The sequence below is a fragment of the Amblyomma americanum genome, chromosome 2 (assembly GCF_052857255.1).
Source record: "Amblyomma americanum isolate KBUSLIRL-KWMA chromosome 2, ASM5285725v1, whole genome shotgun sequence".
NCBI classification, from domain to species: Eukaryota; Metazoa; Arthropoda; class Arachnida; order Ixodida; family Ixodidae; genus Amblyomma; species Amblyomma americanum.
Window position 1 is genome coordinate 83789773 of NC_135498.1, and position 14620 is coordinate 83804392.

Here is a 14620-nt window from a genome sequence, read left to right on the forward strand (position 1 = left end):
TCTCGACTTAGTCATTCCAGATGATTCCCTACTAGTGACCCTGGATGTCGCTTCACTGTACACCAATATACCGCATGCTGATGGCATCAACGCAGTCGTCTATGCTTATGAGCGCTTAGAATCTAAACAACCGGTTGACTGCAGCACACTTGCAGAGATGTTAACACTGGTACTTGAGTTAAATAACTTCGAGTTTAATGGCCAGCACTACGTGCAAATAAGTGAAACGTCAATGGGAACCAAAATTGGACCAAATTACGCTAATATATTCATGGCTGTGCTTGAGACGAAATTCCTCAACAACTTTCCCTTTAAACCAATATTTTACAGAAGATTCATCGATGACATATTTATGGTCTGGACACATGGTGAAGAAAAACTCACTAAGTTTATTTCGGACTTACACAGCACTCATCCTAACATCTCGTTTTCCTCGTCGCATTCAGCCTCGACAATGAATTTTCTTGACGTCCAGGTGACCATCACGAATAACAAACTTGAGACAACAGTCTACAGAAAACCCACCGACCGTCACCAGTACCTACACTACCAGAGCAGTCACACTCGCCATTGTAAAACATCCATCGCTTAGAGTCAGTCCCTACGTTTACGTAGGATTTGCTCTAAAGAAGGCGACTTTGAATCAAACTGCGAGCAACTCCGTGTGGACCTAGCACGACAGAGGCACCCATTGTCAGTCATCGACGATTCAGTCAAGAAAGCTTCAAAGCATGACCGGCGCGAACTCATAAATGGCAAAAAGCAGCCACGCCCGGACTATCAAGTCAATCTGGTCCTTACCCATTCGGCTTCAATGCCCAATGTTTGCACAATTCTTAAAAACACCACAACATCCTTCAACAGAGTGAAAAGATGAAAGAAGTTATCCCTGATCCCCCACGTGTTGTGTATTGCGCGCAAGGAACATCCGGGATATGATAACATCGTCTACAGTCGGCAACCGTAGCTTCAGAGGATCCGTGCCATGCAATAAACCTAGGTGCAAACTCTGTCCGATGATGATAACAACAAAAAAAAAGAATTGAATTGAACCAGTGTTAAAAGCACAGCGTCATCCTTCTCATTTAAGATAAAAGGTAACTTTTCATGCGACAGCGCTAATGTTGTCTACCTCCTGGAATGTGGCACCTGTAAAGCTCAGTACGTAGGGCAGACAGTTACACCATTCAGAATTCGCATCAACAAACACAGATCACATGTGCGGGCACAGCCAAATCCCCCACTTTCAAAACACATCAACAACCTTGGGCACCCATTCGATAACTTTACAGCTATTGTACTCCAATCGGGGTTCAAAACAAATTATGACTGAATCGTACCTGATAGATGTGACAAATAGTTATCCCAGACTCCTAGAATAAAAATTATCCCAGACTATCAAAAATAATTATCCCAGACTCATAGGACGGGCGGCAGCATGCATAACAAGCCTAGCTTCCGACGTGTTTTCCTTTTTTCACTTGCATTGTCCCCAGTTTTTTCACCTGCATTGTCCCACATTTACTGCTATTTTCTTTCCCCTTTTATGCGTTGCATATTGCAATCACTCAGTTCAGCCCTTGGGCGCGGCCGGGCAGCCACCATTGACCTTTAGCGCAACCACGTGACGTGACGCCACGACAGCCGGAGGAAAAGCTGGGCCACAACTCGCGCGGTCGCGCGCGGCCGCAGCCACCACCTGACTCCCGCTAGGGGCGCTGCGCCGGCGCGTGACGTCACGGAGGAAAAGCTGGGCCCCAACTCGCGCGGTCGCGCGCGGCCGCAGCCACCACCTGACTCCCGCTCCTCCCGCTAGGGGCGCGGCGCCGGCGCGTGACGTCACGGAGGGGAAGCTGGGCCCCAACTGGCGCGGTCGCGCGCGGCCGCAGCCACCACCTGACTCCCGCTCCTCCCGCTAGGGGCGCTGCGCTATTATTGACGTCACGGCATATGTATAAAAGAGCTGCGCTCCTTTAGGGAGTGGGAGTGGGAGTAGTGGGGTAACCAAGGGTGTTTCCAATGTACTTTCCATGCGTGCCAAAAACGCCGTTGTAGCCGGTGCTGGAGCTGCGTTTGTACATTCTGCATTAGCTTCACCGTCAACCACGTATATAGCCGCTACAGCACTTCTCGCCTCACTACTGGTACTTGCACACAGAATGACCAAGAATTAAAATAGCTAAACCAAGTATTACCGAGTAAAACCAAGTATAACCAAGTATTGCCGAGAAAATCGAGTGCCGCCAAGCAATACCTCGCCCTCAAAAAAAGACCGCGCAATATGCAACGCATTCTTGGCTTAACCAAGCTAAGCCTGGCCATTTTTTTAATTACTATTCTAATCTTGTATTGTCGCGCATTGTATTATATTGTCACCCATTTGCTGTTATCCCCCCTCATTTTTTTGCTGTCATGTCGATCTTCGCTTCACACATTGATGAATTGTTTACTCCGAATGGTCATTTGTCTTGGGGTAGATTGTACTTCCGACTCATTGCAGTTCGTTTCTGGTGTTGGATTTATTGTTAGCCTTGTCTTTTTTCTGTATCTGTATGCGTGTGTACGGAGTGCCCGTCTAAGGATTGATTAGGAACTTGTATAATTTGATTTCTCTCGTGTTGCCACAACCCTTGTCTGAACGAATATTTCCCAGTCTTGTACAATGGCTCTTCTTTCCTTTTTTCCCCTAATTTTCTTTCTTTTTCTTATTCTTTTTGTCTTTGTGTTTTTGTTTCTTTTCTCTTCTTTCTTTAGAGGCCTCGTTGGCATTCCTATTTACCCCCTCCCTTCCCCCCTACAAGTTCCTCTGGAATGTTGCCTTCTGCATGTACAGGGGTCAAGCCCTTCACGCTTGTCACCAAAATACGCCCTTCACCCCTTTCCAAAGCAGCCCTGAGGTGGTGGAAAAGAATCCCCCCTTTTTCTTTTTTAATGTCCTATTTTGTATTCTCTCGTGTTGCCACCACCCTTCTCTGAATGCATATTACCAAGCCTTGTACAATGGCTCTTCTTTCTTTTTTTCTTTTTTCGTCTTTGTTTCTTTATTAGAGGCCTCGTTTGCATTCCTCTTTACTCCCCCTCTTTCCCCCCCCCCAACCAGTTTCTCTGGAATGTAGCATCCGCCTTGTACAGGGGTGGAGCCCTTCACGCTTGTCACCAAAATGCTGAGAGGAGCGACACCTCGAGGGCCTTTCGAAGGCAGCCCTGCGGTGGTGGGAAAGAATCTCCCCATTTTTTATATGTTTATTATATTAATCTTATTGTTCTTTTGTTATTTAAAAAAAATCGGCCTCTCCGGAACACCTGCACCGATTCTCTCTCTTCCTTTGTTAAAAAAAATGTCTTCCCTCCCCCCCAAGTGTTCTGAACTCGTGCTTTGCTGTAAACTTGTAAACTTTGTACCTCGCGCATTCTCTATAAAAACTGCGTGTTTCAAACGCTGTACTACACTCGAAAAAGGCTGGTCCTCCAGCCGAAACGCCGTGAAATAAATCCTGTTATGTTTCTTCAATTTTTGGTGATTTTATATTATATTGACCAAATCAGCTGCCAGAAATCACTATTGATATATATATATATATATATATATATATATATATATATATATATATATATATATATATATATATATATATATATATATATATATATATATATATATATATATATCACCATGTGGAGCCACTTTGGGCAGTCGCAACCTGTTCTGCCTCGCGTCCAGGCCATCTTTCGGATTCGCACGGGGCCACACATACGCGGCCAGAGGGATACAGACGAACACAATTGGCAGACACTTCCCTTCTTTCGGTAAGCCCCCACCACGCTTTTTTCTTTTATTTTCCTATTTTCTTTCTTTTGTTTCTCTCTCTCTTTTTCTTTTTTTCTTCTCGCAGTAGCCGCGTGCGCACCCAGCCCGGCCTCCCTCTTTCACCTCGCGTGCGTGTGTGTGTGTGTGTGTGTGTTTTATATTATTTATTTAAAAAAGAATCTGGCTGGCCGCGGCAATTGCTGCCTTGAGGATAGCGAGGATTGATTTGATTACAAACGTCTTTATTTCTTCAATGTTCTCCGAACATGTGGGTGGACCGCCTAGTCCGGTAGTCCACTGGCTGCTGCTGCTGCGCTGGCCCTCCCCACCAGCCAGTGCTGACGGTCAGGATCATCGCTGAGCAGAATAGCCTCCCACTGCTCCTCCGAGGGGTTGGGAATGGGGTCAACTAAGGGATTATATTGGCATGCCCACACCATATGGTAGAGGTTAGCTACCGCTCCACAATGTGGACACTGTGGAGAGTATAGTGTAGGGTACCACTGGTGTAATTTAGCTGGTGTTGGGTAGGTGTTGGTTTGTAGTCTCCTAAGGGTGTTCTCTTCTAACTTGTTGAGGGATTTGTGTGGTGTTGGGTACTCCTTTCTGGCTGTTCTGTATGGCGCAAGATTGTCAGCATACACTGCTAAGCCTATTAGGTCGCGGCACCCTTCATGGTCATCAGGGGGAGACGTCCGGTATAGAAGAGCTCGGGCATGCCTGTGGGCGGCTTCGTTTTCTCCTGGTAGTTCCAGGTGACCGGGGAACCAGATTACTGAGACCTGGTTGGGTGGATGCTTAGTCAGCAATGACAACCCTGACTTGTGAATTAATCCGTTATTGAAGTTTCGACAGGCGTTCTGGGAATCAGTGAGCACAACGGCGTTGGGGTTAGATGCTACAGCTAATGCAATAGCTGCCTCCTCTGCGTGAGTGGGGTTAGATGTTTTCACCGAGGCGCAGTTCACCATCGACCCTGAAGGCGTTGAGACCACAATAGTCATGACTCCATTATTTGGTCCTGCTGCGTCCACGTAAAGGGTGTTAATTTGCTTGTCCCATTTCTTCTGCAGGGATTCACCTCTTGCTTTCCTCCTCTCGGTGTTATATGCGGGATGCATATTCCGCGGAATGGGGTGCACGTTTATGCGTCTTCTCACATCGCGTGGGACCTCTTCCCTTTGGTCAATTGTATAGGGCAGATTAACATGGATTTTATCGAGCAGTTCTCTGCCGGATTTTGTGAGTGCGAGCCGATTCAGTTGTGAGAACCATTGTGCTTCCCACATCTCTTTGAGGGTATTATGTACTCCTAGAGCCATGAGCTTTGCTGTTGGCGTAGAGTTTGGTAGCCCCAGTGCCGTCTTGTAGGCTTTCCTGATGAGTACCTCCAACTTTTCAATTTCCGACCTGGAGAGGTTAAGGAATGCCGTCCCGTACATTATCCGAGAGATCACGAAAGCTTGCACTAAGCGGATGGTGTCCCTTTCCTTCATGCCATGGTGTTTATTTCGGATACGATGTATCATGCGGAGGATTTGCTCGGTGGATGTTGTAAGCTTCTTCATAGTGGTGGTGTTCTGTCGCCCCTGCGGGATATACTGCCCTAGTATCTTGATCTCCGTGGGTTTCTGTACTGGGTGGTTCTCTATATACACCGAGATGTTCTGCGCTAGGGGTGTCCTCGGGTTCTTCAGGATGAGCAACTCGGACTTTTCCGGCGCACACTGGAGACCTCTCTCCCTGGCGTACCGGTCCACCGTGTCGGCTGCTGCTTGAAGACGCTCCTCGATCTCGGCGTCACTCCCCGAGTTGCACCAGACAGTGATATCATCCGCATATAATGTGTGTTTGACGCCGGGGATTTCGGAAAGAAGGCCTGGTAGATCTTTCATAGAGGAGCGATAGCAAGAAAAAAGCAGGGGAGAACTTTGCACACTATGATTAGCATTGTATGGGATTCAAAATCGCTGAAAATTCTTTCTGTACGGCGATTAGCAAGAACTTCGTGGGGAACAGACTGTTCCCCTGTTAGATGGGAGCGCTTAGGCAACCGTTGCTGCGTTCTGCGTCGTAGTTGTCGTAATCGGCGTTACGCGCCACCTTGTAGTTGGCAGGTGTATAGGCGTGTCACAGGTGGCGTGTTGGGAGGTAGTAGCAATGCTAAATGCCACCTGCCGCGGCGAGAGCTGAGGAATGGACAACCGGAATATCGCAGAGGCCGTAGCTGCGACGGCTGCCACGACTGAAGAGCTGCGTCAATTTTTGCATTCCCGGCTATGGAACTTGTCCGTAAATTTTATTGAGTTGATACTACATTCCGAATTTGTACGAGAATTTCCTGGTTCGGTTCCAAAAATATGTGAGGTGATTCCGATGAAGCCGCAAAAAAAAAAGAACGCACAAGATATCGGATTGCACTTTAAAAACCGCAGGTAATCAAGCAATTTGGAGCCTTTCATTGCATCTTCCTCTTTCCCAAGAAAGTGCAACTGCAAGAGGATGGCAATTATTGGCAACAACACTTGAAAAAGTGAGCCCCCGAAGCATACGTACCTCAATAGGCCTGGAGTCAATCTCCATAGCAGCTTCCAGCTTCTTGAGGGCATCCTCGAATACTCTCTGCATTGCAAAGTGTACCAGAAGGAAGGTTCAGTGCATCTGTATCGGTTCTGCATAAAGACGCTCAGTAGCGCATTATGAACATAACGGCGATGTTATATAGCTAGAATTTTCGTTAGCTTTCAAGGTACCTTATACACCGTATGGGAAAATATCAGTGCATGGTTAGTTGCAAAACATCATCATCATCATCATCATCAGCCTTACTACACCCACTGCAGGGCAAAGGCCTCTCCCAAGTCTCTCCAATTAACCCTATCCTTTGCCAGCTGCATCCACCCTTTGCCTGCAAACTTCTTAATCTCATCCGCCCACCTATCCTTCTGCCGCCCCCTGCTACGCTTACTTTCTCTTGGAATCCACTCCGTTACCCTTAAGGACCAGCGGTTACCTTGCCTTCGCATTACATGCCCTGCCCAAGAAAAATAATGTGACAACATTTTGAGAAAGTTTTTCGAAAATAGGTTTGCGCGTAAATACGAATGATTACGTAAAATTTTGGACTTTATTGGTGTTAGGCGTTTAAAAAAGAAATAATCACATTATTGAACTTCATGTGGTCACAAGGCAACAGAAATATCAAAAAACTGCATTTTAGGCTGGATATCACACTTGGGACCACTCAGCGCAGATGTTACCAGTACTCAGCACATGTAAATGCTAGCTTTAAATATATATTTTCTCAACCTGCAATAGAAATTTCTACGTTTCTGGGATGTGATCCAGCTGGAAAAGGCAAAAGTTTTACTAACAATTAAGGAAGTAATATAACGAAAACAGAAATACTGATGTACATATTTTGCGGTCGCAGTTTCTGTATGCTGCGTACCGCCAGTTTGTCTGGTTACCTTGCAGGAGGCTGGGGGAGAACAACCGACGGATTCTACTAAGCTGTTTGAAAGAAGTACCATGCCAAACTGATTTATATGCAGGCTTCAAGCATTACACAGAACACCCGAACCAGAGAAAGCAGATGGCAATGGCAGAAGGTTGCGTTGATCTGTCGTTCACCAAAGCGTGGACCGCAGCGGAGCAAGCAAAGCAGGACGGATGGCCGACTCTAAGTGAATGGCGTCACTTCCGCCAGTTCCCCTTTTTGCCGTCCCCCCACCGACGCCGATGAGGGCGTGTCGGCGGCGGTTTTTCGAGAAACGATTGCAGCTCTTTTTGCGGCCATAATCGAAAAAAAAATTCGCACAAATGTTTTTAAAGGTCCCTTCTTCCCATCCACAACGTTTCATGCGATTTGAAAACCGCTTCAGCGAATTACCTTTAAATAAAACCGCAGCAGCTGATTACTGCGGTAGATTGCACAAATAGCGAAGTTGAGCGTCCCTAAACGATTCTATTTTTTCTGGCGCTTCCTCGGTCGTCGAAGTAGACTACTTCAGCGCATATGCAATAAATATAGTTAAGATGAATTAATGAAAGCTCCTACGAGTAGTGCATAAACTTTTGCAATGCTTTTATTATCCACATCTGGGCTGTTTAAAACAGAGTCTCCGAGTATATTTTTTATGCCTCGATGCCGTGTACCTAGGAACCCCCATGGATGCCAATCATATCGGCTACGCCTTTAGGGGTGGATTATGTATTTGGAATCGCCCACGATATCCCATTTCCTACAACTAACCCACTCCTGCGACCTTAACAGCACGCTCTACCTGAACGAAACGACGAAACTTCGCTGACAAAAGGGGCGCTGGACCTGCCTCATTCTCTCGCATTAGCATTCGAAGGCATTCAAATATTCTCAAATGCCACTGGTAATTGATTCTTTTTTGGCGATTGAGTCACATGACCGCGACAGTGATATTCATATATTTCATCTCACTTTGTTATCCTAATTTCTGAAGAAAACCGTGCTTAAATATTTTAGCGGCTATCTGAAGTGCTCTGAGATTTTCTAAACAGTACAACCTAGACTAACCCGTTCAATTGTCACTTCGTTTCATTGTGAGAAAATTCTAAGCAATTACCGCTGCTTTCATCCTCAGTTCTGGAAAATAAGTCTGGAAATCCGCACCTTTTTCAATTCACAGTCCTCGAGGTCGCTAATGATGTCATCGACCTCTGTAACTGCAGTTGCCAGCGACGTTTGCTGCAAATACAGAAAGTTCAGTGGGCTAGGAATGACACAAATGTCATAAGATTTATTTTCTTATATATAATCGGGTTCACATGCCACGGTAGAAAGGAGGCGCACGCCGTTTGGGAAGTTTAAACTGCAGAGGCGCTCAGAGAAAGCAATGACAAACAGGCCTAGAAGAAGCACTGCCACATCTACGGCAATGTCGCAAACCACGTAGAGCTGTAGGCAAGCGGAAACTGCTGTTCATAAGCGAGTTCACGAGAAATCAGGGTGATTAGTCCCGGCCCACCAGGTGGCCAGCCTGTCCGATTCTTCGCTTCTATCAAACATTTCGGCATTACGTTACCAAAAATTAAACGCGAATTTTTTGCGTCAGCAGCATAAGATAGAAACAATGTACATATAAAAATGCGTATGCAATGAACACGGCGTCGCGTATGAGAGCTGCGTATATCTAAACACCGAGTGACTTAACGATGAGCCTTGGTAATTGGTGCAGTCGTCCTGAAAGTTCTTTCATAAAAAATAAGCATCGAAACATGGAACATATATCTTTGTTAGTGCTCAGCAGTGGACGACATTTCTGAACCCATTGGTGTACGTGTTACATACATGCGTAGTTGCTTTATTTGCGCACCATCGCTTGCCACTTACTATTTTCAGTATCACATAAAACATTGAAACATGAAAGCACAACACTGTTTTTATTAATGTTACATAAACGTATGTATAGAGTTGAAAACAAGAATGCGAAGCTTTCAGAGTTTTAAAATGGATGTTGGGTGTGATCGGCCTCAACAGCTAGCCTGTCCTATTATAACAACATCTACAAATAAGAAATTCCTCAGCGGCACTGTATCTTGGTTGCCGCCTACTTGCGCTGACAGCGCTCAAAGGCAGTCCCATTGCGGAACAAACCCGTTAATGCCCACCAACCTTGTCATTTCAGATATAGTCGCTTCAGACCCTGTCCCACAACAGGCATGACTCTGAGGAGGCTGGAGCAAAGATCCCAACAATGTGGCCTTCCCTTAATTCTCTTTGTGTGCTCTACATTGTCTGTAGCGCTGCCAGCAGTTTCTTGCAGGTGTAAATGGAAAGGCTTAACCATGATGCTTTCGGCCTTTATTGTAGAAGGCTAGAGTGAAAGTGTCTTGATAATGTCCAGCAAGGTTTGAGGAAGCATCGGTAGGTGATTTGAACGACTACTGCACCACTTTTTGAAAATCCCGTGCTATTCACGGATTTAAATTTACATTGACTGTAGATAAAACATGCCAAGTGTTTTTGCGCTAGCATTTGAAATAGTGACGTAATCGACGATTGAAATTTAGGCTTTTCCTCGCAGCAAAAGAGGTGTGCGCAGAAGATTGGTGTGACGTCACCGAAGTTAAGATTACAAATTTCCTTTGCCCTCAAAAACAACCTGTCGTTTCTCGTTGGATGCTGCCAGAAAGCGGTATGGGCTTTCCCTTCGGTGGTATTGTTTTTTTTTCCTTTGATAGCAAGCGTTTATGTGTTGGAATTGTACCGGTACCGTTGATGACGTGATGATGCGCCCACCCCCCACCCACACACTTGGCGGTGTGCGCAGCGAAGAAACGGCCGTCGAGATTTTTATCGGAGATTATGTCACCATTTCAAATGATAGCCCGACAGAATTTCGCATGCTTCACCTGTAAGTTGCACACATTCGACGTCTTTAATTTCGTCGATTTCTAAAATTTATGCAGTTTTCCTTTAAACTTTCTTAAACATACCTCTGCCACGCATCACGTTCACAACTACGAAGGCTTACTGGCCATTGCGCACTGCTGCTAGAAATCAGTTATGGTCGTTACGGACCGAGCAGGTTAGGGTTTCATAGAAGCCGTAGGCTGAAACGCCTCGCGAAGAGTTTGGGTCGCGATAAATACCGGGGGTAATCTAGGATATTTCCGGCTCTGCATTTATCCTACCCCGGGCTCAGTCCCTGCCGGAAGCGCCAGGAAGGAGGCATCAGCTGCGTGCAGCACCAGCTGCAGCGTTGAAAGTTAGTGCGCCTCTTAACTCAGCGGCGCAGCTTCAGTGTGTGGGAAAGTGGCTGGTCACGGCAGCTAAGCTGCACTTCGAACTCTAGGTTTACTGTTTCAAAAATTGTGGTTTGCTATAAAAAATCATTCAGCCTTGACATTCGCATTCTTTTCAAGTAGAGCACGGCTCCCTTTGGACCTTACGGCAGTCCGGCGCAGAGCACGTGGAGTGGCTTCGTGATAGAGTGGAAAGCATTGCAGAAATATCGAAAGGCGTTGAATGCTGGTCACTCATTTGAGCAGAGTGGAAGCCGATGAGTACAGCAAGTTGAATAGTATCAGCGAAAAAAAAGCACATGCAATTATATGACTAATAAAGAGTGTTGTGACACCCCGCCACTTTAGAATGTCTTAGAAAGCAGTATAATAAAATTAAATCACCAAAGAGAAATATATCATACTAATATTTAGCAATCATGTAGTTCTCTCATATTGCGTTATTCATATGGTTTCTTAATTAGCATTTTTTTCAAGGCCGACATTTCTGCACTTGGGAAAATATATACAATGCTCATTTTTACTTATTTTTTTGCAATACTAATTGATCACCCTACACTGCTTGCCGCAACGTTGCAAGGAAGCAAAAGCACAGCGCGCATTCCTACTAAAAACCCCGTCCGCTGTCTACTGCAGTTTTTGAAAGAGTTTAATTATTAGGAAAGCCTAATTTTATGAACCCGCTGCTTGTGATTTCTCACCATATTTCACGTATACCCTCTTAAGCAACGCGCAAATGCCGCTGCTATGCCACACTAGTGGAGAGGGCTAAATCTCGAGGACTAGCAAATGTGCAAGCGAAAACGCACTCGACTGCACGAAAAAGGCTGCTTACGAATGCTGGTTGACCTGCAGCTGCTTGTTGTAATTGTTGCAGAGCTGTTTTGAGTTCTACAGCGTTTTGATCTTTCGAGGTCATTCCTTCAACCTAGAATGTGCACAAAAATTGTCGAGAAAAATTAGTCGGCCTATGTTCATAATCAAGGACCAAATTTTGTTAATTTTACTCTGCATTTGCATTCCATGTAATTAAAAGCGCTCTAATTGTTTCGCTTTGGAACAACTGCGCTCTGAAAACATGGCACAAGAGCTCTTCAAAGACGAGCAGGGATATCGATTTTTTCCAACATTATTGGGGCTAAGTGTGCATCTAAAACAAAGTGCGATAAAGTAATCCAGCACAAACAACGACAGCAATTCTTAATAAATTATCAGCTGTTTCCCTAGCAGCAGCTAATGTCCACAGAGAGCGGCTCTGTGCTTTGGAATTTAATAATTACGCCAGATTTATCTTTATTGCTGATATGAATGTTAACAAGTCAAAATAGGCATGAAGCTCTTAACAACGCCCGAAAGGAGATCGCAATAACATATATTAAAGTAATAGACTTGGGTCTCGATGGAGCACCAGTTTTTCACGGCGCTGATGCGGAATATTCCTGGCCAATGAACAACATTGAGGCTGCAGAACAATAGTGGGGAGGGGGGTCTAAATATTACGACACCACGTTAGTTCTAGAAGTGCTAATTATGCGCACTGAATTCTGACGGATGGCGCAAGGAGCCCGGCAAAACCTTTAGTACATATTGTCAAGGTCGGTAGTTCAGGTGTCATTAAATTTCTTGGCGGTATACCGCTGTAAGCAATCTACCATCACATTATTTGAACGACTTTTCAGAGTTCACATACGAAATACGTATGCAAACTTTTTATGACACGGGAAGACGTGTACCCATGATCATCCAATAAATTATGGATCAAGAAATTATCTGAGTCCACGCAGAAAATTTAGTACTGATCTTAAGTGGCAGCTCCAGATTGGTGTACTTGGAAATTTGTTATTGGAAACCATGATTATATCTCAATTTCGAAATACAGTTGATTAAAACGACTAAGAAATGACATCGCATTTTCGGTTAAACTTTTTATCACTAAGATGGCAGTCTGGCAATGTTGGTGATTTATGATGGAAATGTGCAATGTGTCTGAACACCGGGGAGTGTTTCTGGACGCACACTGTAGGAAATGTAAGAAAAACGGTAAAGATAAAAATGATAGTGATTCAGATGAAGAGTTTATGTGTCAGCCTGCTTACCAAGATTGCTTTGTTATCGCCAAAAACCGTTTCCAACTCACTCGAGAAAAAGAGGCTGAAATGATAGACCAGATGGGTGGGTCCTGCGTGGCCAAAAGCCGTCTATTGCTCTTACTAGTAAGGAGCTGTTATATTTGCGCCAACATATGAATGGGTCACCTACGGCGCATGTGTGATAATTGCTTGATTTTTTCAGCTATAAATGCTGGTCCGAATTTCGAAATAAACTGTTGCAAGTCAGCGCTCGTGTGTTCCATGTGTCTTCCTTGTGTCCTCGTCCTTATTTGCGCTGTACATTTCCATCGTATCTTTATTATCAAGTTGTTTCAAGGAATGTTTTGAATAAAAATTTAAGGTACTCTTAAACCTCCTTTTATAGGTATGACGCGAACGCGGTTCCTCTTTCCCACGCAGAGACGTGCACTGTTTCCTTCTTTACAGCCACAATCATTACGTGAAAGACCACAGGGCCTGCATATAAAGCCAAGCTTTAACGAAGCCATCCGAAAATGTTCGCGGGGCGTAACGGTAGCCTGCTTTACTCACAGCCCGATGGCTCGACGGTCAGTGGTTTTCGATACGCCACCGGTGTGGCTGGCGCCATCTATGTGAGCGTGTCGGCAGTGCCGATACCGGTATTTCTGCGATAGAGGCCTGTACGCTTTCGCGCTAGAGAGGTCCACTAATATATTTATATCCAGTATACTATCACCAGGATCTCGGTCTTTTGGCTTTGGGTAAATGTGGACATTCTGGCCGAAACAATGTCGAACATGCGTTGAAAAATTACATTTTCAATAATATTTATTGCTGCATTAAGCTGGAGGGCTCAATATTTTCCAATTTTTTGTCAGTTTTTTTTGTCTTTCCTAAATGTTTCGCCATCTTGAGAGCTTCAGGCCTGTCTTTATATTCCACTTCGCGTGTAGCGAAATCTTGATATTCATTTCTCTTTTTAGAATGCGGTGCTTAAAAGTTTTTTAAAGTGAATATTACAACAAAACAAACCTATGAATACAAACACGTACCCATGGCGGATGTGTTTTATTCTATTCGCTGACGTGAAAGTTGATAACTTGCCTGATTTTGAATTTCCCGCACATCCATGGCTTCCAACGGCACTTGCACCAGTTGCTCCAGAGAGGTGGCCAGAGCGGAAATCCCGCTCGCATTGATGAGGTTGCCCAGAGGGAGGCCGATGCCTGCAATCTGCTTGTCGAGCTGCTTGTGGTCAAAATCATTCCACAGAAAAGACAGCTCCTTCTCCACTCCTATAGCTTTGGAGGCATTGCGCACGAATGGCTCGCCCACCAAGTGGTAGGCACTGCGCGGTTCGGATCGACACACGCCGAAGCGCATAACGATGCCCAACAGGTGGTCGGCGCTGACAGCTGTCACCAGCTTGCTGGGAATGCTGCCGTCTTCTGTGTACACTTGCACGGCCTCAACCAGGAACCTGCGAAGCAGCCCTGGTTTCAGCAGAAATGGATGCAAAGCTTTTACATCTGTGCAAAAAGGAAATGAAACAAAAAGCCGCAACTTTATTTTAGTGTCTCCAACGGAGCGAGTAAATGCTGCTGTCTTTCTAACCTGATAAAACTGAAACACTTGTAATTGTTTGTTACGAAAGATTTAGTTAGAAAAGCTGTGCAATTCAATCTGCTCTCCTACAGATGTAGCTCCAGACTTGATAGAATTGACGCACTTAGCCAAGTAGAAAATAAATGTCATCATGGGCGCCCATATGCTGTTCTCCGCTTTTCAAAGCAGTTATTGCGAAGAATGAGCACAGTTACTGAAAGGCTGGATAGCTTTCGGAACTCCAGTGTACGGAACGCTTTGTGTAATCCTTTCCAACTTCAGTTGATGAAAATAATCAACGAAGAAACCAATTCTTTCCTCCTGTCGAACATATCTGCACACAATTACCTGG

General features: G+C 45.1%; 1 protein-coding gene across 1 annotated transcript in view; it reads right to left on the reverse strand.

Annotated features, from left to right (window-relative positions):
* The window catches only part of LOC144119842 (uncharacterized), a 65648-nt gene that overhangs the window by 9821 nt on the left and 41207 nt on the right, over nucleotides 1-14620 (reverse strand). The window contains exons 13-16 of the mRNA XM_077652368.1: nucleotides 13768-14143; nucleotides 11427-11519; nucleotides 8457-8531; nucleotides 6365-6430 (exon numbers count right to left, since the gene is read on the reverse strand). Coding sequence (XP_077508494.1) covers nucleotides 6365-6430; nucleotides 8457-8531; nucleotides 11427-11519; nucleotides 13768-14143 — 610 coding nt within the window. The remainder of the gene's footprint in view (nucleotides 1-6364; nucleotides 6431-8456; nucleotides 8532-11426; nucleotides 11520-13767; nucleotides 14144-14620) is intronic.